At 63.7% G+C, this 26,465-nt stretch overlaps 1 protein-coding gene across 2 annotated transcripts; it reads left to right on the top strand.

The window, feature by feature from the left end:
* Nucleotides 1-4,224: 4,224 nt before the first annotated feature.
* NSG1 (neuronal vesicle trafficking associated 1) lies at nucleotides 4,225-25,971 on the top strand. Of its 2 annotated transcripts, none has more exons than XM_017350246.4 (5): nucleotides 4,225-4,480; nucleotides 5,357-5,511; nucleotides 8,144-8,260; nucleotides 20,778-20,888; nucleotides 24,889-25,971. In XM_017350246.4, the coding sequence occupies exons 2-5, from the start codon at nucleotides 5,383-5,385 to the stop codon at nucleotides 25,087-25,089; spliced, it is 558 nt and encodes a 185-aa protein (XP_017205735.1). In that variant the 5' UTR covers nucleotides 4,225-4,480; nucleotides 5,357-5,382; the 3' UTR covers nucleotides 25,090-25,971. The 2 variants fall into 2 exon arrangements, with proteins under 2 accessions (XP_017205735.1, XP_008272297.1); XM_008274075.5 differs by lacking the exon at nucleotides 4,225-4,480 and adding an exon at nucleotides 4,742-4,997.
* Nucleotides 25,972-26,465: the final 494 nt, after the last annotated feature.

The raw sequence follows: 26,465 nt of genomic DNA, 5'->3' as shown, positions 1-26,465 counted from the left end.
TCCCTGAGTCCCCGCCACTCACTGCCTCTCTCTTTGCCTTTCAAATAAATTAAATAAAAAATCATTTTCAAAAAGCACTGGAAAGTATAAAAGCTGTTTGGGGGGCCAGCTCTGCAGCATAGCGGGTAAAGCCACCGCATGCAACGCCGGCGTCCCACATGGGTGCTGTTTGGAGTCTCAACTGCTCCACTTCTGAGCCAGCTCCCTGCTCAAGCGCCTGGGAAAGCAGCAGAGGATGGCCCAAGTGCTTGGGCCCCTGTACCCATGTGGGAGACCCGGAGGAAGCTCCTGGCTCCTGGCTTCAGTCTGCCCCAGCCCTGACCGTTGCAGCCACTTGAGGAGTGAATCAGCAGATGGAAGACCTCTCTCTCCTCTCTCTCTCCCTCTTTCTCTGTGTAACTTTGCCTTTCAAATAAATAACAGCAAATCTTTAAAGACAAACAAAAGCTATTTGAGCCCTTGGGTGTCTGTATCCATTTCCCAGGATGGTTGCAATCACATAGGATAAACGGGGTGGCTTCAAGCCTCAGAAATGCCCTGTCCATAGTTCCGGGGGCCGGCAGTCCGGGATTAGCGCTCCCTGCACACGTGGGGAGGAGCTTCTCCTGGCCTCTTCCTGCCTGGGGGTGGCCCCCGGCCTCCTCAAGCCCTTGGCTAGTGACAGTCTCCCTCTGGCCTCTGCCATTGCTGCCCCTTCAAAGAAGGCCTGGGTCATCAGGCTCAGGCCCACCCTAAACCAGGATGAGCTCACCTGGGGATCTCTACCATTTATCTCGTGAAGACCCTATTTGCATGTAAGGTTGCACTCTGCAGGTCCAGGGGCACACCATCCACCCCGCTACAGTCACTTTACTCATTGTTTTGGGTGCTAGCCTGCAGGTGGGCAGTGCGGGTCCTCTGGTCATAGCAGATTAGAAACAGTGCGATGGAAAGAAGTAGCAGGTGCACCGTGAGGGTGGCCCCGTGGAGGTCACAGCAGTAGCAGCAGTGGCTGAGCCGATCATTGGCCACGCCCCCAGCCTGGGATGTTCCGAAGGGATAAGGGGCCCAGCCCAGCGCACAGCCCAGCTCCCTCCCGGAGCCCGCTCTGGATGGAAAGGCAGGACAGGGTGAGGCTGGCCCACAGTGAGGAAGATTAGCCAGCGATGGGTCAAAACCCAGCGTGCGCAGAATCTGCCTGAGCTCACTGCACCCCCACGGTGGGCCAGAGAAGCAACGGGGAGCCTGCCAGTCAGGGCCAAGGTGATCAATCACGATGTCAAAACATCAGGACAGCTCCCAGCCTGGCTGGGCAGCCTCGTACCGATGTCCCTGCCCAGTGCCCACGAAACCCCAGCCCCAGTGGCAAGAATGGCGATGTAGGGGACGCAGGAGCCCCAGTAAGTCCTGGCAGAGCCGCCTGCAGCACAGGGCTGGCAGTCATGGTGCCGTCCCCCCAGGAATTTCACACACACCCCCGGGGACCCCCGCTCCATGGAGTGTGGAATGAATTGCACTCATCCATCTGTGGGCTTTTTAAAAAATCCCACAATTAATTTGCGCGTATGGTGGTAATATCGTTATTAGGATTTGGCCTGTCTGTGGTTCTTTACTCTGGCAAACAAAGTGCTTCCATAATCACTTACGGGCTGAATCATTGAATGCGAGTTATTGCTGTAAGCCAGAGTGCTGGTCCCCAGCCGTGGCTGCTGAAGCGAGCTGGGACCCGCCCCAGCCACGGATTCCCCGGCGGGCGGGCTGCAGCCTGCTCCGCCACCGCATGCCCTTGATAATTTTGGTCCTGGGCCATTCTCAACTCTGCCCCACTCTTGTCACGGTGACAACAAAGGCAATGAGAGGGTGACCCTGAGGCTTCAGGGAATCCGTTCTTTTTTGCTTCATCCCCTCATTTTCTAGGAGGGGAAGGGGGGGCTCTCCTGCCAGGGAGGAAAGAGAGCGGGCTCAGGGGCAACACTCCGGCCTGGGGATGCCCCTCCCTGCCTCTGGGGGCTTCAATGGAACACGAGGGGAACAGAGAGAGGCTCTGGGGTCAGCCAGGCCAGGCTTGCGGGGAGAGGCTATGTTGCTGGGTGGGAGCCTGCACTTCGACCAAGTTCGTCTGTTTTTCTGCCTTCTGCACACAAGTCTTCACAGTGTCATCCTGACAACCTGGGGGCTTCGAAAAGTACACGGCCCCCCAGGGGCCAGAGTCCAGGCCCCGCTGCCTTCCACGCTGTTGGCATCCCATGTGGGAGCTCGAGTCCTGGCTGCTCTGCTTCTGATCCAGCTTCCTGCTAGTGCACCTGCGAAAAGGAGACCCAGATGGAGTTCCAGGCTCCTGGCCTGGGCCTGGCCCAGCCCTGGTCATTGTGCTCATTTGGGGAGTGAACCAGTGGAGGGAAGACCTCACTCTCTAATTCTACCTTTCAGATAAATCAATCTTTAAAAAGTGGCCCCGCCCCCCTCCTGCTTGTGGACATCGGGATTCCAGGCTGATGTCCTTGGACCCCAGGATTGTACCAGTGCCCCTCCCCCCACACCCCAGGTTCTCAGGCCTTGGGACCTGGACTGAGCCCCGCTCCCGGCACCACAGGGGGTGTCCAGCTTGCTGATGGCTGTCCCGGGACTTCCGGCCTCCATCATGGCGTAAGCTAACGGCCCTGACAAACGCTCTCTCCTGTCTGTCTCTCTGGAGAGCCCTGTCCAGCACGTTTGGGAGGTCACTGGCATTGCTCATCAGGATGAAACCATGGGCCAGAAACCCCAGGACCCACAGGCTCCACAGAGCGGCCGCTGGCATGGGCCCCTGCTGCTTGCTGGTCCAGGAGTAAAATCGGGGGTGTGGGGGTGGCGCTGTGGCATAGCGGGTAAAGCCGCCACCTGCAGTGCCCGCATCCCATATGGATGCTGGCTGCTCCACTTCCTATCCAGCTCCTGCTGTGTCCTGGGAAAGCAGTGGAAGATGGTCCAAGTCCTGGGGCCCCTGTGCCCAGGTGAGAGACCTGGAGGAGGCTCCTGGCTCCTGGCTTCGGATTGGCGCAGCTCCGGCCATTGCAGCCAACTGGGGAGTGAACCAGCAGATGGAAGACCTCTCTCTGCCTCTGCCTCTCCTCTCTCTGTGTAACTCTTTCAAATAAATAAATCTTTAAAAAAAAAATGGGGGTGTGGAACTGGGGGCCTCAGCCTCTGATAAAGCCCTGCACTCTAAGTTTTTTTTTTTTTTTTCATCGCATCTGCATCCTTCCCTGACCCCTGCAAGACTCTGGGCTTTTTCCTTCTGAACTTGGCCCCACCCCAATAAGGTGTTCTTGACACCCACATGCACCCCCCTCCATCCTGTGTTTGGGGCAGGTGGGGGATGCTTTTCTCTGTCCTCTCCACCCTCCCTGACAAAGGAGAGCCCCAGGCTCACCAACATTCTTGCAGCCTCCTTCTTGCTGGCGGGGTACAGTAGAGGGGGAGCTGCCACACCCCCAGTGCACACACCACCAACACATATATTGGGTTCTGTGACATGCACAGGTCTGAAATGGGGACAGAGCCACTCCCCCGCTTCAGCCCATGTGGTTTCTCCTGTCGCAGGACTGGTGGCTGGAGTGACTTCCAAGTGGGAGATGGCTGTGACCTTGCCTAAGGCCGGTGGGAGGGGCCGGAGGCAGAGCCCACATCCCTCCTAGGTGGACCCCAGGTACCACTTAGGGAGAGCATGGCCCGGCTCCCCCCCACCCCCACCCCGCCTCCTCCGCGAAACCCCGCCAAGCCTCTGCTGGAGACTTGGGGAGGCTGAAGCAGAGCCCAGGAGCTCACCAGTAACGGGTCGGGGCCGGGGGAGGGGGATTCTGAAATCAGACCTCCCCGCACCCTCTACGGCAGGCTCCCTCACTGGGCCTGCGCTCCAGGCCGGCCGCGGCGGGTCCCGCTCCGCTCCCCACCCAACCCCGTTTCTTTCTTTATTCCCGGAGACTCCCGGACTGACGGGAAACCCCAGGCCTCCGATCCTCCACCGCTCGCAAGGGGTGTGAACGCCTTCCAGGTGCCCGGGAGGCCGCGATCCTCGCGCGCCCCCGGAGCTTGTCCTCGGGCGAGTGCCCCAAGTCCTCCTTCTGGAGGTCCGCAAAAGCGGGCCCCCTGATCCGGGCCACTGCGACGCGGTCCGGCTTGGCTGGTGGGGGGCGGGTCAGGCTAGAACCCCGCGTCCTCGTTGCGCGCCCGGGACCGTCCAAGCGGCCCCTCCTCCGCCGGGCGCGCGGGATCTCGCCTTCCGCTCCGGCCAGACTGCAGGAGCCCCTGGGTCTCACCGCGCCGCGCGCTCTCCGCCCCGGACACCTGCCCTCCGGCGCCCGCGTCCCCCGCTCTCGGAGGCGCAGCCCTGCATCCCGCACCCACGGGACCCTGCCGCCCGCCGCCTCTCCCACCCCGGCTCAGCACCAGGGGAGGCTCTGGACTCGACCCCAGCCCGCCGCCTCTGGGGATCTCTCCAAACGCTTCCTAGGACGCCCAGGTCTGCGCGACTGCCCCACTCCCCACGTCCCCCCACCTTTGGGGGATCGCTCCATCCCTAAACCCCCCTTCTCGTTTCGAATCGCCTTGCGCCCGCGCCGCCGCCACCGCCCCAGGCCTGCGCAGCCCGCACCCTCTCGCGCCCCGGGGCGCCTTTCCACCCTCAAGCCTCCCAGCGGGGCGCGCCCCACCCCCCGCCCCCTTCTCGGCTGTCCCCGGGCTTGGGGCGGCCGCGGGGTCCCGGGGGAGGCTCCCCCGCCCGGCCGCGCGCTCCTTTGTGCTGCCGGGCGCGCTGCGTCAAGGCGGAGGCGCCGCCGCCGCCACCCGCGCACAATTAACCCCGGGAGCGGCAGGAAGGGAGGCGGCGGGCGCGGGGAGGAGGGGGCCGCAGTCGAGCCCAATCGCTGCTCCGCGCCAGCCCCGCGCGGCGCCGCCTCCGCCATTGCTGCGCGCAGGAGCGGCCGACGCGGAGGCTCGGAGCGCGCTCGCAGCCCAGACCTGCCGGAGCCGGGCGTGGGGTGAGTGCGGCCGAGGCCGGGCGCCGCCCGCCAGGGAGCGGGGCTCGGGGGCCGCTCAACGCCCCAAGTCGCGGGTGGGGAGACCCGGGCGGGCGGGGTGGCCAGGGCGCGGCGGGCCCCGGGCAAGGGGCGCGCCCAGACGGGCTGGACAGGGGCGGCGGCCCTTCGCCGGCCGCGGGGCGCCCCTGCGCGCGCAGCGAGGTGGCTCCGCAAATGCAGAGCGCGCCCCCACCCCCACCCCGCATCGGCGGTGACCGCCGCGTCCCCTCGACCCCTCCCCGGAGACGTCGGCCGGGCCGGCGGGCGGACCCTCCCCGCGTCCTGCTCGCGGTAACTCCCGCCCGGCCCTGCCTCCGCAGGCGGCAGCCTCGGGTCTCCCGGAACCATGGTGAAGTTGGGGAACAATTTCGCCGACAAGGGCAGCAAGCAGCCGCTGCCTGAGGATGGCTTCGACACCATTCCCCTGATGACGCCCCTGGACGTCAATCAGCTGCAGTTCCCGCCCCCGGATAAGGTAAGGGGCCTCGGGCACCCCCGCGCCGCGCGCGCCGGAGACGCGAAGCGGGGCGGGCGCGTGCGGCAGAGGCGGCCCCGGCGGGGACAGCGTGCCCGCCCGCGGTTCTGGAGCGGGGCGGTGGGTGGGAGGCCTCGCCTCGGGGTCAGCACCCTGATAAGTGACCTCGGTGGGCAGCACGTCCCTTCGTGGACAGATCCAGGGGCTAGCGGTCGCCCGATCCCGCGTGCCCGGGGACTCTGGTTCTGGGGTGAGCCCAGTGCGGGGGCGCCCGCCCCCTGCCCCCCTGGTGCTGCAGTGCCAATCCTGCCCTTTCTGCCCGCTGGCCTGGTGTGGGTGCTGGAGGGAGGTGTTCTCCAGGGACCCCCGGTGCACCCAATGGAGGGAGGGAAGTGGGGACCCCTTGATTCTTCCACCTGGGCCCGGGGTGGGCTTTGCTTTTTTTTTTTTTTTTTTCTGGAATCGTTTGCATGCGCTAGAACAGTGTTTTCACGACTTCGTGCTTAAACAGGTGACTCCCATCTGTAAACGTCTCGCAGATCTGAAATCAGACACCCAGCATCCGTTCCCAGCACCTTGCTGCTACTTTTTAAAAAGCCACAAGGGGGTGGGGGTACCCGGAGCTAGCTGAAGTGTTTTCGCCTTGGTGGTTTTAGGTAGTCGCCCTCGGGCTCTGACCCAAGGCTTGAGGACCTGCTGACAGCTGGGCGGGGGTGGGATGAGGTCTCGGTGGTGCCGCCTGTATCCCCACGTGCACCCTTCGAGGGGCTCACTCAGCTCCCCAAAGTGGGTGTGACTCTCTCCGCTCTGCTGTCTGTGGTTTGCGTGGGGGGGAGGGGGCGGCAGGAAAGGGGGACCAGCTGGTCACATCTGGGCACCCAGGTTGCCATGGGGACCCTCGGGGACGCTCCTGATCCCGGCTGGGCTTTGCTCCCACCCCGCCGCTCCCCGTCAAGGTCAGGTGCGCCCAATTAGCAGAGCCTGGCCCAGACCCCTGCTCAGCCCGAGAGCAGAGACAGCTGTGCCCACTCCTCGTGCTGAGGCAGCCCCTCTATCAACTGATTCTGTCTGCTGCGCCCGAGCCTGTCCCACGCAGGGAGGGGGGGTTCTGGCAGGTGTGAACCCCTTGCTAACCCGTGGGGCCGCCAGGTGGCTGGGGAAGGCACTGAGTCTCAGTCCCGGGCAGGGCTGCTCCAGAGGGGGGACTCCCAGCCAGGACTGAGGCAGCTGACGCCTGCCCAGGGTCACCGGTGAAGGGCAACCCCCCCCCCCAGGCTCCTGCCTTTCTGCAGCCAGGCAGCTCTCCCATGAGACCTTGCTTCACCCGCGCTGCTCAGCGTCGGGGTTCAGGGAGGCGAGGCCCCCTCCCCCGGAGGCACAGCCGTCCCAGAGCCGCAGCGAGGGCAGGGCTGTCTCACCTCACACTGGCGCTTGTTCCACTTCACGGAAATAGCCACCACCATCAGGCCCATTTTCCAGATGTGGAAACAGAGGCAGAGAGAGTGCCCAGGTCACCTCACCTGTTAGTGCCGGAGGCAGGGTCCACAGAATACCCACCAAGCCCCCACCCTGGGCTGAGGGTCCCGTGGGTCTCCTCTGCCTTGCCGTAGCCCAGGGATGAGACTTGCTCCCATTTCACAGGTCAGTGGAATGGCTCCAGGTCAAGTGCGTGCTCAAGGCCACGGGGCTGCTCAGGTGCAGCTGAGGACAGGAGGGCGACGCCCAAGGGGTGCTGCCCCAAGAAGTGGGTGCCCCCAAGAAGTGGGTGCCTCGCAGGGGTCACCCACTTCAACTCACACTGGGCACGCCCTTCCCTCTGCACCATGGTGGGGGGCGGAGCATAGTTCCACGTTCATGGCTCTTGGGGTCATTTCTCAGTGCCACTGGCATGGCCACGTTGTCCTCCTGTCCCTCCTCCGAGGCTGGCTCCCAGCATCCACCCCCCCCCCCCGCCCTGGTTCCCCCCTCCTGGTTCCCCCCGCCGGGGAGAGCAGGTGTAGTCTGGCAGCCACTCCCGGGACCTGCTCTGGGGAGCAGGGTTTGGGGATCAGAGCCCTGGAACACTGCCTGTCCCCGGGGGACAGAGACGACACCAGGCGCTGGCCGCAGGTGTCACGCATGCAGTGGCCTCGAGGCTGGGCCGTGGGTGGCCGAGGGAGGGGCCTCCCACCTGAAGCTGGTGGGAAGGTCTGTGCGGGCGGAGGCAGGGCCGGTTTCTAGGCTGGGAAAAGCTTTTTCCTGCTGTGAAATGGCAGGTGGAGGGGAAGAGGACTGGCCTAGACTTGCTCTCTTCCAGGCTGGTTGCTCAGGGCCGTGTCCCCCCAGCCACCTGCGCCTGGACTCTGGCTCCAGTGGCAGAAGGAGCCCTGGTTCAGGAGTGCGATGCCATGCGGCCGTGTGACCGCGGCCTGTGTCACAGCATTCCCCTCCTGGGGGCGGGGGCGGCATCGGGAGTATTAGCCCATGAACTCGTCAGGAGTCCCGGCCCGGGAGGTTGCCTGGACCGGCGGCTCTTCTCTCTTTTCCCTGACTCGCTCCCTGGCGGAACCACGCCTCAGAACCCCGGGGGCCCCAGCCCTACCCCGCGCCTCCAGGCACCCCCCTGACGGCCTGCCCGTCTGCTTCCTGTAAGGTGGTCGTGAAAACCAAGACCGAGTATGAACCCGACCGCAAGAAGGGGAAGGCGCGTGCTCCCAAGATCGCCGAGTTCACCATCAGCATCACGGAGGGCATCACCGAGAGGCTTAAGGTGAGTGCCCGGGGGCCTGGTCCTGCTCTGGCCCCCAGCAGGCGTCTGCCGAGCTGTGGACGGGACCCGTGCGGGCACAGGGGCCGGAGGCGATGCCGTGTGGGCGAACCCAGCAGCTTCCGGCTGCCCACCCCACCCAGGGCCTTATCCTGAAGCATGTTTTTCTTTTCATCTTCCAAAGTGGTCCCGTATTACTGATTTCTGTTGCAGGGAAACCCCACCCACAAACTTTCTTTTAGACAGAGGTGACAAACATTGGAGAAAATCACTCGCCAGACATTCAACTATCTGACAGTTCCGGCCATGTGCTGAGCCCTGCACCTGTGGGAGGCTGGTACTGATGGGTAAACCCATTTTACAGAAGGGCAGGTTGAGGTGGCCACAGCCCTGTGTGTGGCAGAGCCAGGCTCCGGAGCGCTGTGCTGATTCGCCCTTGCCACCTCCTGAAAGGTCTGGGTGGGAGGAGCCTTGTGAACCATCCGGGTCACCTTGGAGGTAGAGCCTTTGGTTGAGGAAGAAGTTGGGGTCCATCTGGGGACTCATTCTGCCGGAAACATGGGGAGAAAGGATTTGAAATGGCCACTTCGCTCAGACTCAGAACGGGGCTCGGGAGCCAGCCAGGGGCCCCCAGGCCTTGAAGAGTGGCTGGCTCACTGGTGCCCCCACTTAACGTGGAGCAGCGTGCCCGGGCGCACAGGCCACGCCCCGGCTCTGCACGGCCCCTTTGTACACTGTGTGCTGGTTGGTCTCCCTGGAACCCTCCCAGGCGGGTCATGGCGGTGCGGCCAGGGAGGTGGGCGCCTTCGTGGAGAGAGTGGGGAAGCCAGGGAGAACCCAGGAGCACGGGTGCCTGGTGCGGGTGCAGTGTGTTCCCTTGAGTTGGCTCCCGTGATCCTCCCACACTCTTGCCCGCTGCTAGATGGAGAAACTGAGGTGCGGGGACCTCTGCTGGTGTGAGGACGGGCGTGTGCCGAGATGCTCCCGTGGCACAGCTGTCTGTCCGTACTTGAGGTTCATGGCCAGGACCCAGGCAATGGGCCTCTGCCTCCTCCACTGCCGCTTCGCCTGTCCTCCGTGTGCACGCAGGGATCGGCTGCTGCTCCTTCTGGGTAAGGCACCAGTGACCTGGGTGCCAAGGTCATGGTGTCAGGCGCCCCAGATTTCTGAGCGCATCTTGTGCCCTGGCATTTTAGGTCCTCACGGAGCAAGGAGTGAACAGAGCCTTTGGGCCACTGCTCCTTTGTCTACCGAGTGCCTGTCGTGTGCCAGGCTCCGCCCCCTGGCCCCGACGCCTTGGTGTGTCTCCTGAATGCTCGCCTGGACCAGGTCCCCAGGTCCCTCGCCTAAGGCCCAGCTGACGCACATTTGCCACCAGGGCCCGTGGTCGCTGTGCTTGGGACCGTGCGGTTACCTGGCTCCTCCGTGCCCCTCCCAGTGGACTGGCTCAGGTGGCAGGAGCCCTGCCTCTAAGGAGGCGAGGTACTGAGGGACCCAGCAGGTGCTCAGTGGGTTGTGACGAGTGATGAGCCTGTTGCCCTGGTTACGCATAGACCCGCTGGGCACGCTCCTAGGCCACCGCTTTGTGGCCTCCTTGGTGATCCCACACCCTGAAGGCGGCACCATTAACCCCTTTGGCTGATGACACTGTGCGGTCCCGGGGGACTGGGCTCCTCCTCGTGACTCCGGTCCCAAAGCCTGCGTGTCCACCACATCTCCTGGGACCCCCACGTGACCCCCACCTCCTGCCTCCTTCCACTGCTGCCTCAGCTGCCACTTCCTCCAGGAAGCCTCTGGGTTGGTACTGACCTCACCCTCACTGTTCCCAATGAGCAGTGACTGCACCTGGCAGCTCTCGAGTGCCCCCACCCCACCAGCGGGGGCCACACTTGGCTCCCGGACCTGTGCTGACTGTCTCGCATCATCTTCATAAACGCCTCCCGGGTGGGCACTGTTGGTATCTCCATTTCATGACCAAGGGGAAACTGAGGCAGAAGGCTCTTGGCTGCAGCCCCAGGGTTCACCCAGCTTTGCTGCACAGGTTTGCTCTGGGTGCCCCCCCCCCCGCCCCCCAGGCTGCTGCGTTGTTCGCTTCTACAGACCCTAAGATCCTCTCCCTTTTGTTGACTCGGAAGCCTTGCCAGCGCTGTGCCGCCCGGTGCCCTCCGTCTCCTGCCTGAGCCCCGCAGAGAGCACGCACACGTCACCCCTCCCCACTCCCGCAGCCTGGGCTGAGCGCAGGCTCCGGGGCTGCACCTGCTCCCAGAGCAAGCCTCCTTTCCCTCGCCTCTTCCTCCTGTGCCAGTGTCCGGGCCCCTCTGCCCCCAGGTTCTCTCCTCTGGGTTGAGTGTGAGGCCTGGGACCAGGTGTCCCCGAGAGGCCGGAGGGGTGGCTGTTTGAAGCAAAGGCCCCTCGACCCAATCGGTGGCCCGGGAAGGGCAGCAGGCCACGGCAACCCCCCGAGACGAGACCGTGAGCCCCGGTGAAGGCGCGAGGACTGAGTGTGCAGGCGGAGCTTACCCCCCAGCCCCTGCGTGCCGCCCTGGGAAGAGCTCCTTGACCCGTCTCCTCGCTGGCACTTAATGCACACTCAGTAACAGTTTGATAAGTAAATGGATGACTAATGGAGCTGCTGGCCTCCCAGCGAGGGGGACTTGGCCAGACTTCCAGGGTCTGCTTGCGGGGCTCCCGCCTGTTGAGCGAGTTTAGTGGCGGCCCTCATCATGCGCCCGCCACCTTGGGGTATTTGTTCCCACCAAGCCGGGGGCTGGACCTGCCCCAGACCACCCCGTCAGGAGTGTTGGCGGCAGGATCGGAGCCTGGCACCTTGCCCTGGGAGCCTTGGGCTGGTAGCTTGACCGGGATGCCGTGGGCCAGACTCTCACAGCTGAGCGACTTGGGTTCTGAGGGTGCCGCTTGCCTTTGCCTGTGCCAGGCCCCTCTGAACAGGGGACATTGACCTGGCCCCCTGCACCTGCTGTGGGGTGAGCAGTGGACGGGGGTGCGTCGGGCACCGGGCAGAGCGGCAGCCCTTGGGAAGTGCTGGGGCGCCCGCCCTTCTGCAACGTCCTCTCGGCATTCGATTGTTCCGTGTGCGTGCACGGGGCGAAGCGTGCTGCTGCCGTGGCTGCCTGAGGTGGGGGCCTCTCCGGCCGGGGAGCAGGAGGGTGGCACGGAAGCTGCCCTGCCCAGCCAGGGTGTGCCCTCTGCCCAGGGCTCAGCCACCTCTGGCTGGGGCAGAAGGGCTTCGTTGTCCCACTGGTGATGCCGTGGCTTCCCCGTGGCTCCCCAGCCTCGGCCCTGGTCCTCTCCCCGTCCAGGGGCGCGTCTCAGGAACGCAGTCCTGCCTCTCAGATCTTGCAACGCCAAGCCAGCAGTGAGCGCCAGCGTGCACCTCTGGGTGGCATCCTGGAGACGCACGTCTTTCTGGATGTTGCTTTATGACTCTCACCCGGGGACGACACACTTGGCTGCCTGCTGGCTGGGCTGGTTGCTAGGCAACTGCCCCTGGGGAGGGGTTCTGTGGGCTCCGTGCAGCATGGGTGGAAAGGCTGGGCTCCAGGGGAAAGCGGGAGGAGGCTGACGCTCGGGATAAACACGGACTGGGATGGTTCCTGCATGAGCCAACCTCAGCGTTTCAAATTGCACATCCCCTATCACGGCCAGGGGCTGCCAGGGGCTGGGTGTCATGCGCCCCCGGCTGTCTGGGAGGATGGGGCCCACAGCCACACCCTGGCCTCGGCCGCGTTGCCCCCAGGGCCTGGAGAGTGGAGGGTCGGTGGGTTCATGCACCTGTCGCGGGCGGTTTCCTGAGGGGTACTCAGCTGGCCATCGGTGCTCCAGGAGGGTGACCCTTGGCACCCGGTCACGCGTGATTCTGTGGGCGCTTGTCTGCATCTCATGTCCTTGGTGACCTTGAGCACCTGTGTGCACGCCTGTCTCCAGCTCTCAGTCACCCTGGGCGTTAGTTAACTGTTTATGCTGACTCCTTGGCATTCGGCAGTGGGGGGCCGGGGGGTCTTCACGCAGAGGTCCTGGGAACACATTGGCACGTCCCCAGTGGTGACCTTTGGCTGTGCTGAGCACCTCGCGGGATCTGGCTGCCCACCTGCGCTGAGGCAGAGCCCCGGGCTCCCAGCCCGGCTGCCCAGGGGGGCTGCACCCGGAATCGGCCGACGGGGGGCTGAGTCATCTCGGGGATGTGTGTTCACTTCTGTGTGGGGTCCCTACAATAGTTAGTGCTGGAAACACTTGAGGATGTAGGAGACATCCTCGTCTTCCAAGATCATTTTTTTTTTTTTACTGCATTACTCAGCACAAATGCTCATTGCCACTCCCCTCCCCCCGGGGGTGGGAGGGCTCAGCCATCGACCCGCTGCCTGCCGGGCTCCCAGCTCCCAGCTCCCAGCTCCCAGCTCCCGAGTGCCCTTCCTGCGCTCTTAGTCACGGCGTCTGGAGGCTGACCTTGCCGTGGCGATGTTGTACGTGGCCCGTTAGGGATCAGGCAGCAGGCCCAAGGTCACTCAGTGAGAGGGGCGGCAGTGGGATCTCCAGCCACACCCGCTTGGCACGCTGTGAACTCCGTGCCAGGGGCCTGGTGGGGGACACCTCTACTGCTGTGGACTCCCTGCCCCTGTCTACCCCGCTGGGCAGTGGTCCCAGGAGGCTTCAACAGGAGAGAACAGCTGGGCACGGGGGAGTCAAGGGAGGTTTTGCCCAACGCATAGGCCTGGTGAGTGCTCCGAGATCCAGTGTGCTGCCTTGGCCTTGGCCTTGGCCTTGTCATTCGCAGCACTGCTGTGAGTGAGGGCGGTCAGAGCAGTGGGGAGGGGGGGCAGCGACCGTCCCTGAAGCCTGCCCCGCCCCCTGGGCCACACGGCCCCTCCTCGCCCTGGCCCATTAGCACCTGCCTGCTCCTGGCTACTCCTGTGTCTCTCCTGCCTCACCTGTGCGAGTCAGGATCCCCCCGACGTCCTGTGACCCCCTCGGTGTCCCGCTCCCCTCCTCTGGCCCATTTTTTTTTTTTTAAATTGTGGCAAACTCTCCGTAAGAGGAAATGAACTCCAGTGATACCGTTCAGTGCCATGGAGCGCATGCGCCTTGCTGTCCCGCCACCATCGCCCCAAAAGGAGACCCCACTGCAACACCCCTGGTGGACGTGGGTTTACCTCTTCTGCACCGTCTGTTGTAGCGTGGGCTTAGGCGGCCTCTTACACTGGGCGCGGCGTCTGCAAGTTCAGCCGTGTGGTAGCAGGTGCACCCCTTTTTGTGGCTGCATAGTATTCCCTGTTATGGACGCATGGCGTGTTGCTCCATCCGTTCATCTGTTGGAAAACGTTTGGTTCTTTTCCCACCTTTGGCTGACGGGAGGCGTGCTGCCTGAACACTCACCCGCCAGTTTTTCTGGAGCCTCTGTTTTTAATCTCTCGGGTGTACGCCCAGGAGTGGAATTGTCGGTTTGCATGGTGGTTTCGTGTTTCTGCATCGTGGAACGGCCGAGCTGGTTTCCAGAGCAGCTGTGCCACTTTACATCCTCCTCCACCGCGTACACAGCTCCGACTTCGCCAGCTCCTCTGGTGCTGGTTATGTTGTTGTTGTTGTTTTCTAAGATTTATTTATTTATTTGAAAGTCAGAGTGAGAGGCAGAGACAGAGCAAGAGAGGTCTTCCGTCCACTGGTTCACTCCCCAGATGGCCGCAGTGGCTGGAACCGAACCGATCTAAAGCCAGGAGCAGCTTCTGGGTCTCCCGTGCAGGTGCAGGGGCCCAAGCACTCGGGCCATCTTCTACTGCTTTCCCAGGCCACAGCAGAGAGCTGGATGGGAAGAGGAGCAGCCGGGACTCGAACCGGCGCCCATACAGGGTGCCAGCGCTGCAGGTGGCAGCTTTACCCACTACGCCACAGTGCCGGTCCTGCGATGATTTTTACTGCAGCCGTGTCAGTGGGTATGAGGTGTATCTCGCTGTGGTTCGGATTCATGTTGCCATGACTACTGGTGTTGCACATCCTCCTGTGCCTGTTGGCCATTTGTCCTTGGAGACTTTTTCAGATCTTTCCCCATTTTTGTTGGATGGTCTTGTTATTTAGTTCTTAAGAGTTTCTTATATACTCTGGACACTAGGCCCTTGAGGACATGTGGTTGGCAGATATTTTCTACTACGTTCTCTGGGTTTTTTTTTTTTACTTTCTTCCTAACTCAACAGTTTATTTTTTATCTGTTGTAACATCTATATTCATTATTTTGCCTTTGTTGCTTGTGCTTTTCATGTCATATCTGGGACAACACCGCCGAATCCAAGGTTATGAATGTCTGTTTTCTTTCAGGCTGGCTTGGGGTCCAGCTCCATTGCTCTGTGGGTGGGTGTCCAGTTGTCGTAGCAGTGAGTGGTCTTGGCTCCATCAGAGGTGGACACACAAGGTGTTTCCCAGCTTCTAGTTATATTTCGCTGGCCCGTGTCTTCTCTCACGCCAGCCCAGCACTGTGGCACTTTGGCTGCTGTGGCGTGGTCATGTATTTGGAAATCAGGAGTGGGGCGTCCTATCCTGGGTACGGAGCCCATGACACAGGCATTTGTTTCTTTCATTTCCTTCAGCAGAGTTTTATAGTCTTCAGTGCACACACAACGTGGGGAACGCACTGCAAGGCGTGCCACCGGGCCTCTGACTTTGCAGCCTGTGCAAGGCACCCGCGCGTGTCAAGGTCTTGGGCCGGTGTTTGCGCGTCTCATTCTGTGGAAGTCACGGTATTTAAAAGATCTTGTTCCGTGTGTTAAAGACGCAAGCACACACACGTTCTGCAAATTTGTGTGTTTGCAATATTTCAGTACCGGTATTTGGGTGTGATCGGGTTTCTTCACAAGCCCGCGTTAGTGAGACATGCGTGGGAAGTGTCATTCCGAGAAGACCTGTGGCTCCCTTTAGAGGTCAAAGGCACAGAGCCTATCATGGCGGCAGCCGCTGGCCTGTGCCGAGGTCACACAGCAGGGTGCAGACCCTGGCTGGTAGCTGCCATTCATCCCATCGTCATTTGCATAGAGATTTGATTGACAGCTGCACAGAGTGGGGACAGTGTAGACTCAGCTTCAACATACACAGGCATGCACATGCGTGCACACCCACGCCCACATGTGCACACATGCCCACGCACCCTCCGTCCCTGGCAGGTGGTCTCCTGCAGACAAGTGTTGAGCACTGTGAGAAACGCTGTTTTTTTGCAGCGGGGCCTCCCGGGCTCCTGTGGGATTGCACGGGGGCCACGGCCGGAGCACCCGGGAGCGTCCCCTGGCCGCCTGCGGAATCTGCAGGATGGAAGGAGGCAGGGCCTCCTGGGCCCGAGCTGTGCTGCCTTCTGGGGTGCCTTCCCCCGCCGTCCAGAAGGAAAGTGGTGACTGCCTCGACCTGAAGACGGGCACAGGCCAGACGAGATCCGGGTCTGTGTTCGTTGTCGTCGTCACTGTATTTTTACCCTGATTTTGAAGCAAATGAAACTCTAAATATTTCCCCAGGTCCCCATGGGTGTGGAGGGCCCAGGCCCTGTGGGTGCCCTGCCCATGAAGGGCGTGAATCGCAGCCCTGGCTGTCACAGCTCCCTGCGCTGGCAGTCCTGAGACCCTGGGTGGGGTGGGGGGGCCTCCCAGAGTCTCTGCCCTGCGGCCACACGGGGGTCTCTCAGGCTCGCGATGATCCCCTCCCCGTCTGAAGAGCCCGGCGCCCATACTGCTGAGGCTTCTGCGGGTCCTGGCCTGCCCGGTGCTGCTCACACAGGTGCCTGAGCCCGGGGCCGGGTGATGGACACGCACAGCCTGGGTTCTGGGAGCTGCGAAGGCCAAGATCGGAGCGGGGCCGGGCAGTGTAGCACCTGCGGAGGGCCTGGCCGCCTTGCAGTGTCCTCTGTGGCAGGACAGAGAGGAGGGGAGGGGAGGGGAGGGGAGGAGGCGGCGCCTCCCGCAGTGACGCCGCTGACCCAATTGTGCCGTCCCCAGGAGCCGCCTGCCTGCCCCAGGCCCTGCGGCCCTGCAGCTGCACGTGCTTCTTTGAGCCACGCGTTCAGACCACTGCGCAGGGATTAGCAGTGGTTTGGGGGGGGGGGTGGCCCTGACCGCTGGCAACACGCCTGGGCCTGTCTGTCCACTTGTGGATACACCCCGTGTGGCGCCTGGGGAGTCTTCCCGGGCGTGGGATCCTCCCTTTGTCCCAAGGTTGCAGCTTCGGCTGTGCACGGGGTTCGGAGCGATGGTGCCACCTGGCCCCGCCCTGGAGGGCCCGGGCGTCAGAGCCTCCGGGAGCTCGTGCGAGTCATCCACAGCCACGGGCGGCTCCCAGCTCCTCCACGTCCAGGCTGGGGTGTCGCCACTGCTTCCTCCTTGGTGGCTGCCCTGGCCCTGGGGAATGCTGGGACATCCTGTTGGACATCCTGTTGGCCAGAGTGAGGGTGTGACTGAGCTAGGTGGGTGTCAGAGTGGACACGGCTCGGAGGCTGCAGGCGCTGTGGCACGCGGCTCACGCTGTCGTGGGAGGAGCTGTGCCCCTGTGTGTTCCCCGCTTCCGGGAACCCCCGCGGCCAGCGACTTGATGATGTCAGAGGGCGCGATGCTTGCCGAGCCACAGCCCCGAGGGTGTCAGCCCGCCTTGGCTCAGCTCGGGGGCACGTCCTGGCTGGCGGCGTGAGCGGGAGAGGCCCCAGGGTCAGGCAGGAAGGCAGACAGTGCTCAGACCCCACCTCCCAGCACAGCCACCCTGGGGACCAGGCTCCCGGCACGTGAGCCTCTGGGGACAAACCACTTGCAACCCACAGCTCGGAGCCCGCTGTGTGCCTGGCACGAGTGTCCTGCCCTTGGCCTCTGTAAACCCGGGCAGTGCTGCCATGGATGCCTCCCCAGGGTCACCAGGCATGGCTGAGCCGGTGTCTCACTGGGTCCTGGCCACATGGCCAGCTCCTCTGGGGCAGAGCATCTGTGGTTTTGGGAGGTGGGGCAGCTGCTGGCGGGGGCTGAGGGGCGTGGCTGTCGGCACCCGTGGAGGCTTTGTGGATGGCTGGTTCTGTAACGTCACTCTGTGTTCTGGAATATTCCTGACTGTCTCATGGGGCAGCGGGGGAGGGGTGTCCCTGAAAGCCTCCAAACTGGGACGCACCTTTTAAAAAATTGCCTTAAATTAGGGAAAAGCAGGGGCCGGGTTAGCCGACGCCTGCTGGCTGACGTGTCCGGAGAGGGCTGGGGGTTCCACCGCCTTCCTGGAGGCCGGGCTGGGGGAGAGGAGGCAGCGAGGCCCGTGTGCACAGGAGGGCGCAGAGACCCTGGCAGCCCAGACCCGAGGCCCCAGGCTCAGTCCTGGTGTGGGGGCTGTGTGCGTCTCCTGCGGCTTCTGGGAGGGGGACCCCACACCGGGGTTGGGGGGCTGAGATGTTTGTTCCCTCCCAGACCTGGAAGTGGGAAGTCCAAGCTCATGGTGGGAGCTGCGGGGGGCCCTGGTGCTGCCCGGTCTCTGGGGTCACGTGCGTGTCTGCGTGTCCAGGCTTCCTTGTGTATGAGCGACACAGGTCACGTTGGCTTCGAGCCCCTCCCAGCGACCTCCTCTCGGTGCGACTGCCCCTGCTGAGACCCTCTTTCCAAATGAGGTCATGCTCACGGGTGCTGGGGGCGGACGTCAGCATCCCTTCTGAGAGGGACGCAGCAGGTTCTGGAAGCTTGGTCCCTGTCACTCTCCAGAGAAGCCTGCAAGGCTGGGAGGCCCTGCCCCCTCCCCCGCAGTCCCCAGGGACAACAGGCACCCTGCTTGCTCAAGGTTGTGCTGGCTGAGCCTGGAGCCAGCGCTGAGCCAGCTGGGGTCTTTCTAGAAGGGCGCCATCGCCAGGGGGTGGGGGGAGGTGCCACGCTGGGAACTCACAGACCCCGGGGCAGGCAGAGGCACCCGCACTTGGAGGGCCTCTTGTTGCCGTCTGTGGGTGCATCTCTGTCCTCTGCTCCCCGCACCCCACCAGCTGTTCTCATGGCCCAGTTCTGAAGACTGGGGATCCTGGGGCAGAGAGGGAAGCTGGACAGACCAGGTGCTGTGCACTGCACCCAGGTCTCGGGCCACCTCAGGCCTCTGGGCCCTGCCCGCTTCGCCAGGCACTCGGGGCCCTGCCGCTGTGTGGACCCCTGTGCCAGCTCTAGGACATGGCTCCTCTCGCTGGGGCCTGGACATGTGGACCAGGGAGCTAGAGCCGCAGGGGCTGAGCCCCACTGAGCTCCGAGTATGGTCAGGGCCGGTGGCTGTCCCTGGCCAGTCCCTGCTGCTGCCCGGGCTGCCGGGCTCCTGGGACAGCTGCCTCTTCTTTCTCCGGAAAACTTGACTTCACATGGTCGGCCTCCCAAGTCCATGTGGCTGTGTGCTTGAACGTGGGCTGTAGCTGTGGTCCAATGGTGGGCGCCTGGACGTGCCTCCTCCCCTGCCCCCTTGCGCCTGGACACCGTGTGCAGGGCAAGGTCAGATATAGCGCAGTTGCTGTGCCCCTGTCGGGGGTGTCAGCCTGAGCAGGGTGGGGCACTCCCAGCAAGTGTCTCCAGGCCAGGCTGGGGTGGAGCCGTGGGGAGGGCGGGCTTGGAGGGGATGAGGTGGTTTCCTGCCAGTCAAGGGGTCTGCAGGGGTGTGGCTGGGGCTGTGCAGGGAAAAGGGATGGAGCAACCCCGGGCTGGGGGCCCAGGGGCTCTGAGGGACGTGGCGAGAGGACCCGCAGGACCGGCTGGATCTGCAGCACCACGGACAGCGCACTGGATGGGAGGGGCCGTCTGGCCCTGAGGCTGCACCCGTGGTGCTGAGCCTCCTTCCCAAGGCCGGGGCTCTGGGTAGCCGGGATGCGGCCTGTGATGGTTCTCAGCCTGGAGATTGAGGGCCCTGGGACTGGAGGGGGACTGTGTGGGTTCTGGCTCCCTGGGGCACGTGCAGCTGACAGCCCCTGGGAGGTGGCAGGGCCATCGTCCTTTGTCACAGGCAGGTGGGGCTCAGGGCTTCTCAGATGGTGCACAGGGTCCCACGTGGAAGTCATCCACGGGGACCCCAGGGTTCTCGGCGGGGCCGGCGTCCCGGCCTCCAGGCGAACATGGCGCTAGCACGTGAGGCTTCCTCACACAGCGTCTGCCCCGGACGCCCTGCTGACCTGCCACAGAGAACAGGGGCTGCGCGGCGTGGTGGGGGTGGGGACGTCCTGGCACTCTGCCTGCAGCCGTGCCCCGAGGAACTCCAGGGACAACTCTGGCCACATCGCTGACCTGGCGACCGCAGGGTTCTGTGTGCGGCCAGCGGAAGGAGCCCAGCGGCCTGGCAGCCCCGGGCGGTAGCAGGGGAGCTGGGCAGTGAGCAGCTTTGCTCTCGCTGGCTCCCAGCGCCCGCGCCTCCGCCTCCTTCCCGCTGTCCTGGGGCACCAGGGCGCTCCCACTGCTCACCTGGGCTGGGGAGGGCAGTCTGCTCACCTCCCAGCCTCTCGTCCAACACGTTCTTGCCCCTCCACGCCCCTCTCGCTGGTGGAGTTCACCTGCAAACACAGGCTGAGCACCTACTGTGTGCTGGGAACCTATTGAGCACCTGCTGTGTGCCAGGCATGTAGCAGTGAGCAGCACTGACTCCTGTTGTCGGGGGTGAAGCTGAGCGGACAGTGAGCCGCGTGAGCAGCACCAGGGCCCAACTGTGGCTGTAGCCCGGGTCCTGCACGCAGGGTCTGTACTACTGAATAAGTCACTTAAGGGGAAGTGGGTGGGCGCCCGGTGCAGCAGCTCGGCTGCCTCTTGGGAGCTCTGCGTCTCATACGGGAGTGCCTGGGTTTGTGTCTCGGCTCTGCTTCCAAGCCAGCTCCCTGATGATGCGCCTGGGAGTGTGGCAGAGGATGGCCCACGTGCTTGGGCCCCTGCCACCTGCATGGGAATTCTGGATGGAACTCCTGGCTCCAGCCTGGCCCTGCTGTGGTAGGCATTTGGGAGTGAACCAGCGGATGGAAGATCTCTCTCTCTGCTGTCTTTTGAATACATACATAATTTTTTAAAAAAAAGGTAAAATGACAGACCCATGTGGGAGACCTGCATTGTGTTCCTGCTCCTGGCTCCAGCCTGACCCAGTCCTAGCCAGCTGGGGAGTGAAACCAACAGGTGGGAGCTCGCTCGCGCTCTCAAACTTTAAAAAGATTTATACAGAGAGGAGGATGGATAGGAGTCTGGAACTCTATTTGGGTCACCTATGTGGGCAGCAGGGACCTGGATGGGCCAGGGAGCTAGATAGGAAGTAGAGCAGCCGGGACTCGGGCTTTATCCATTATACCATGGCGCTGGCCCCAGTAAAAATACATTTTAAAAAGTGAAGGTGCTATAAGGATATGGTGAAGAATTAAAATGGCATTAACATGGTCTAAAGGGCCCCCAGCTGTCTGGCCCTGGGTGCACGTCTCCCTCAGAACCCGTCTCTGCGTGCCTGGGGCAGGTGCACCCGTGTGTGTCTGTGTGTCTGTCCTGCTGCCTTCCCAGCCCCTGACGGCCCCTGCCTCCGCCCACAGGTGTCTGTGCTGGTCCTCTTTGCCCTGGCCTTCCTCACCTGTGTCGTCTTCCTGGTCGTCTACAAGGTGTACAAGTATGACCGCGCCTGTCCGGATGGCTTCGTCCTCAAGGTAAGCTCCACTGCTCCCACAGGGCCCCGGGCCGCACCTCGCATTCGCCCTTGAACTCGAGGCCGGTCCTGTCTCCCAGCTGGTCTGAGGCAGGCACTAGAGCAGCGGGGCTTTGCGCTCTGTGGCCTGGGGCCGGAGGGCCCTTGCTAGAGGCCCTGCCTCGGGAGAGGCCAGGCAGGCAGAGGGCACAGTGAGAGCACCAGGGAGGTCTGAGACCCTGGGTCTGGGGAAGGCAGGAACCCGCAGGGATGGCACCATGGCCCCACAAAGGCAAGGATGCACTGGGGGGAGCCGAGGGCAAGAGGGCAAGGCCTTGCATGGCCACACGGGGACCGGCCTTCCTGCCGCTGCGCCGGGGCCGCTGCACTGGGGCTGGGCTCCTGGCCCTCAGCCAGCCCTGATGGCACAAGCCTGAGCCTGGCGCCCACCGGGCAGGTGCTAGACTCCAGCCAGTCGCCAGAACAAAGGCGGAGAGGTGAGCAGGGTGCTGAGCGCGGGCGTCAGGAGCAGAAAGGGATGGACAGGTCGGGGACGGGCGGGCAGACGGGAGGCTGCAGCTTCTGCCCAGCTGAGGCTCTGGGGCCCTGCGGCAGAGCTGTGCTCTGGGACGTGCACCCAGCAGAGGGCGCCCGTGCCCTCATCCATGCTTTATTCCACAGTGGCTGTTGCTGCCCTGGGGGCCCTAGAGTGGAGGCGGGGAGCTATGGGGTGGGGAGGGCTGGCCCTGACTGGCTGGAGCTGCAAGCACAGAAGGAACAGCAGGCGGGCACTTGGGGGCAGCCCCAGGCCCTGGGAGATGGGCCAGTGTGTGGCCAGGCTGCAGGGCACTGGGGGTGCCAGGCAGAGGCCGTGGAGTAGGGGACGTGATGGGGACGACCCTTCAGGTCGCCTGGGGAGACCGAGCTTGGAGGGGAGAGGCGGGGACAGTGAGATGACTTGAGGAGTCTGCTGTGCGGGCAGGAGGGTCCGGCGGCCAGGGCATGGGGACAGACCAGAAGACCGGATCTGGGAGGCAGGGCAAGGGCAAGAGCAGAGAGCCTGAGCCAGACGTGGGAGACTCGGCGGCTGACGGCACAGCCCTCCTGCCGGGCGCCTCCGTGCGGCAGTGCCGAGGGCACCCAGGGCATGCGGTGAGGCCACCTGGGCCGGGCAGGATGCAGGTTTCCACCTCTGCATATTTTTATCATAAAGATGTAGGAGTTTTAGAAAAATGGTAAACACAAGGAAGGTCTAAGTTTCTGGCCAAGCCCCCGAGCTGTCTCTGCTGGCTGTGCCCTTCTATCCTGCCCACCGAGGGGCTCCTAGAACAGCACTTAGCGACGCAGGTACTGGGGAGGCGGCTGGGTCGCTGGCTTCATTCCACAGGTGAGAGATGTGCCCCGAGAGGCTGGGGACCAGCTCCGCATCCAACCCAGCTCCCGCCTCTCCTCCCCTCCCGAGCCAGTGGGGAGCGCCAGGAGCACCCCTCCTAGCTCCTCTCCCCTGGGAAGCCATCCCTAGCCCCCAGGGGTTCCTGTCCCCACCCCTGCGTTGGCTTGCTGCCATGTCCTGTGCGGGAGGCATCGGCGACTCCGGGGTCCTTCACCCCGGGCTGGCGCCAGGAGGGCATAGTGGCTGCTCGGCAGGTGCTGGCTGGTGGCCCCTGCTGTCACCGAGGTGCCCACGTGTTCCCGAGCATTGGTGAGTGGTGGGTAGAGGTCAGGGGAGGTGGCAGGGCAGGCCAGAGGGCTTGGCTCCCCTGTACAGCCCGTGACAGCCCCGGCAGCTGTCCCGGGTCCAGGATGGACTGCCTCTCCAGGGTGTCATGTGCACCTGTGCCCAGGTGGGGCTGCACCTCGCTGTGCCCCTCCAGGCTGTCCACCTCTGTGTCTGCTGTGCGGCCGAGGCCACGTCCTAGTTGAGCTGCCAGTGTGGACTTTAGTCTTCGCCGCCATCTGGCAGTGGGACACATTGCCCCATTTTATCAATGACAGAACTGAGGCTGAGAGCAGACTCGAGTGACCCCAGCTGGTGCCATGGGCCCAGGTCCAACAGCCCCCTGGCCTGCGCACATGGGGCCTGCAGGTACGTCTGATCCATACACACCAGAGCTGGAGCAGAGCCCTCCCACTCCATCCTCCCCCCACCCCCCGCGGCAGGCCGGCAGCAGGGGCGGAGCCCACCACACCTTCACAGAACTGGTGGCTTCCCTCTGAGAGGCAGTAGCCACGGAGCCCAAGCAGGAAAGATGCCAGGGTTTGCCTGGGCCATGGCGCTGGGCTTACAGAGCACAGGGGGCAGAGAAGGGTCTTGGATTCCAAGGGGGCAGCTGCGGCCTGGCGCCCCCCTGGCCCTGGCTAGTGAAGGCTGCGGCGTTAGGCCTGGCTCTGGTGGCAGCTGGGACTCCCACTGTGGTCCCAGCTGCCCGAGCTCCAGCCCTTCTGTCAGAGTCCCCTAGTCTGCCTTTGAGGGCACTGAGCTGGTCATGCAGAGGAGTGATGGTGGCTGGGGCCGTGTGCGAGGGCAGGGGCCTGACTGCTGGTCACGGTCAGTGGAGGACCTACCCACACCCCTCTACGTGTGGGGGAGGGAAGTTGAGGTCAGCACCTTGGAAGGGTGAACGGGTGGGTGGGGCCGAGCTCTCCCACTCACCTGCGTGGCCCTGGAGAGCCACCTCGCTCTCCAGTTCTGACCCCCCCCCGCCCCCCCGCCGGTGGAACTCACCTCACCGGGAGAGGATGTGCCTGCAGAGTCCCGTGTAGCCCGGCAGTGGCGGCCCAGCCCCGGCTCCCCTTTGCTGCTGGGGTCGGCTGAATGCCCTCCAGGAGCAGGCCCAGTCAACCTGCTGGAGCTTACAGAGCCAGAGCCCAGCTCTCGGGCCCGAGGAGGCTCCCCAGGGCGACTGAGTCCGGGCAGCAGCCTGGTGCAGAGCCCGATGGTCAAGGGCCTGGGGGAAGGCAGCCCCCCTTTGCCCCCTGCACCTGCCTAGGCCGTGGGGTGGACGCTCAAGGTTTCCTTGTTGAGGACCAGCAACAGGTCTCACACTTCCCAGCACGGAGGCCTTGGCCAAGATGCTGGACTCTGGGGCCAAACCAGACTCCACGGGAGGTGTCTAAACTGGGGGTCCCGGCAGCACAGATGGGCCGAGTGAGGGCTGAGCAGGGAGGGCCCAAGAATCTGGAGTTTTCAATCCCTTCCCAGGGCCTGATGGCCACAGCCAGAGGCCCTGGCCTAGCCGCACCACGTCCCTCTCCTCCCCACAGACGCCAGTCCCAGTAGCTTAGGCAGGTCGGGGGTCCGTCCAGGCTGGAAGGCTGGGTGGGATCCGTGGGGTTGTCCGGAAGCCCCGGGCCCCTGCCCCTTGCTGCCCTGCGCAGGGCGGACAGCTTCCCTTCACGGCCCGTCCATAGCCTGCTCCACTTGAATCCCGCTGTGCTGTAGCCACGGGACCACGCCTGGCTGCAAAGCCGGCTGGGAAATAGAGTCCTGCCCGCTGTGCCCTGCGGGTGACCGGTGTGGAGACGGCCCCCTCCCCTGGGGGCTGGGAGCCGGGGCCAAGGCAGCTCCTGCGCTGACCCACAGCCAGCTTTGTTTGGGGCCCAAGTGGGTGGCAGCTGTAGGCCGGCCTTCAAAATGCTCACGTGACAGAGCGTCGTGGACGAGCCTAGGGGCTTGTGGGGCGCAGCTTCCGCCAAGGTCCTCTCATCCGATGCACGGCGGCTCCTGCCGCCTCGTGGCCTCTCCGCTGGTTCCTTGGCCTTGAGCGCTGGCCTCCACCCGGGTGCACCTGCTGGGACCGCAGCACAAGCAGAGCCTTGCTCGGCTCCCTTCCCTCCTTGAAGTGGCTGTTGTGGCCGGGTCCGAAGCGTCACCGTGTCCTCGTAGGCTCAAAGCCACTGACGAGGGCACTTCGTGGGCGGACGCTCTGGGAGCCCGAGTCCCGCCCGTCCAGGCGTGTGCGGGTCTCCCGTGTCCGTGAGTGGCCAAGGGTGAGCCTGCTCAGCGGCCGCTTGTCTTGCAGAACACGCAGTGCGTCCCGGAGGGCCTGGAGAGCTACTACGCAGAGCAGGACTCCAGCGCCCGGGAGAAGTTCTACACCGTCATCAACCACTACAACCTGGCCAAGCAGAGCGTCACCCGCTCCGTGTCACCCTGGATGTCGGTCCTGTCGGAGGAGAAGCTGTCCGAGCAGGAGACGGAAGCAGCGGAGAAGTCGGCCTAGGCGGCGGGGCGGGCTCCTGACACCGTGCCACCTGCAGGGAACCGAGGGACTGCGAGGGCCATTTCATGAGTAGAATCACTGATAATGTAGAGGTTACTCATCACGGTGCAATCGCTTCTGTCGCTAATGCTGCTTTGCAAATAAGACTCGCTGCCGACCCCCACGGGCAGACAAGCGCATCTCCGCAGTGCGCAGGCCCTGGCCTCACGTTGAGGGGGCCTCCGTCAGCCCCTTCAGCGGGTTACGGCTGCGTCCACTGCACAGGCCAGGGCTGCGGACTTCAGACAGACGGCCCGTCTCATGAACTGATTGTTTTGAGCCACTTGCCGCGAGCAAACCTTACCCCAGCCATGCCCGGGCGGGCGCTTGCTCGGCGGGCCGCGAGCCAGGCTCCATGCTTCGCCCACTGCTCAGCAGCCGTGTTCGGGGGAAGGGGGACAGAGTACCAGGGACCAGCAGCGGGTCACCGTCCCCTCCCCGGGGCAGGGGGCAGGGGAGACCCTGGGCCTCCCTGTAGGCAAGAAACGCCACGGGTCCTCTGCCTGCCCGAGGTGGGTGGGTCGGCACACGCGGCGCGGTCTGAAAGTCGGTTTCTAAACACGGGTGGGGAAGGTGGACCCGCACGGCTCAGCAGCAGGGCTCCTGGATTCTCCCTGTGAAGCGGCTGTAACCCCTGACGTGCGACACGGCCGGGAGGCCTGGGGGGGTGTTTGGGGGTGGGGGTCGGGTGTGGCACCTTGCAGATACAATGACATTTCAATCCACAACCTTTGTAAGAGAATCACCTTTCAATTTGAATCTTGACATTCAAATGTTTACAAAAACCACCAGTTAGATAAACTAAATGTGTAAGACAATTAAATAGAAAAAAAGATATTCGCAGCCTCCTTCTCCATGTTGTTTGTGCTGTTCCTGGCGGGCGCGTCGAAAGTCACACAGCTGAGGTCAGAAATAAACGACAGTGCAGGCCGGCCCGGGGGCCACGGTCAGCCCCACTGCTGCTCCCCGGAATACGCTTAGCGACATCAAAGATGATGGCCACCCATGCCCCCAGCAGGTGGGCGAGTGCTGCCCTGGGCGCAGGCACAGCGAGTGTACCAGCAGAGGCCGCACACTCGCCACGCCCACTCTGTGCAGGGACGCTAGGCCACCGGTGCTGCTGCTGCCACTGACCGTGTGCGCACCCCCCCCCCCCCCCCGACGACTCAGGCCTTGTTTCTGGCTGTAACAGTTGCTGCCCTGCCGACATCTCTGGGGGTCGGGGCAGTAGGCCCACACTTCCATGGACCCAGTGATGGGAAAGCAGGCCGCACGTGCCCTGGCTGCCCCTGCCGGGAGCTGTTCTGGGCGGGGTCGGGCCAGGCGGCTCTGGCCGA

The sequence above is a fragment of the Oryctolagus cuniculus genome, chromosome 2 (genome assembly GCF_051225735.1).
Source record: "Oryctolagus cuniculus isolate XC-2025 breed Fujian yellow rabbit chromosome 2, ASM5122573v1, whole genome shotgun sequence".
NCBI lineage: Eukaryota > Metazoa > Chordata > Mammalia > Lagomorpha > Leporidae > Oryctolagus > Oryctolagus cuniculus.
The sequence above is the reverse complement of the archived record's forward strand: the minus strand, read 5'-3'. Positions and strand labels throughout refer to the sequence as shown.

What these genes read in the sequence shown, in the direction of transcription:
- NSG1 (XM_017350246.4), top strand. Translation starts at nt 5,383, where the DNA reads ATGGTGAAGTTGGGGAACAATTTCGCCGACAAGGGCAGCAAGCAGCCG. An exon ending in AGTTCCCGCCCCCGGATAAG is followed by an intron (nt 5,512 to 8,143) that starts GTAAGGGGCCTC and finishes GCTTCCTGTAAG; the next exon opens with GTGGTCGTGAAAACCAAGAC. An exon ending in GCATCACCGAGAGGCTTAAG is followed by an intron (nt 8,261 to 20,777) that starts GTGAGTGCCCGG and finishes CTCCGCCCACAG; the next exon opens with GTGTCTGTGCTGGTCCTCTT.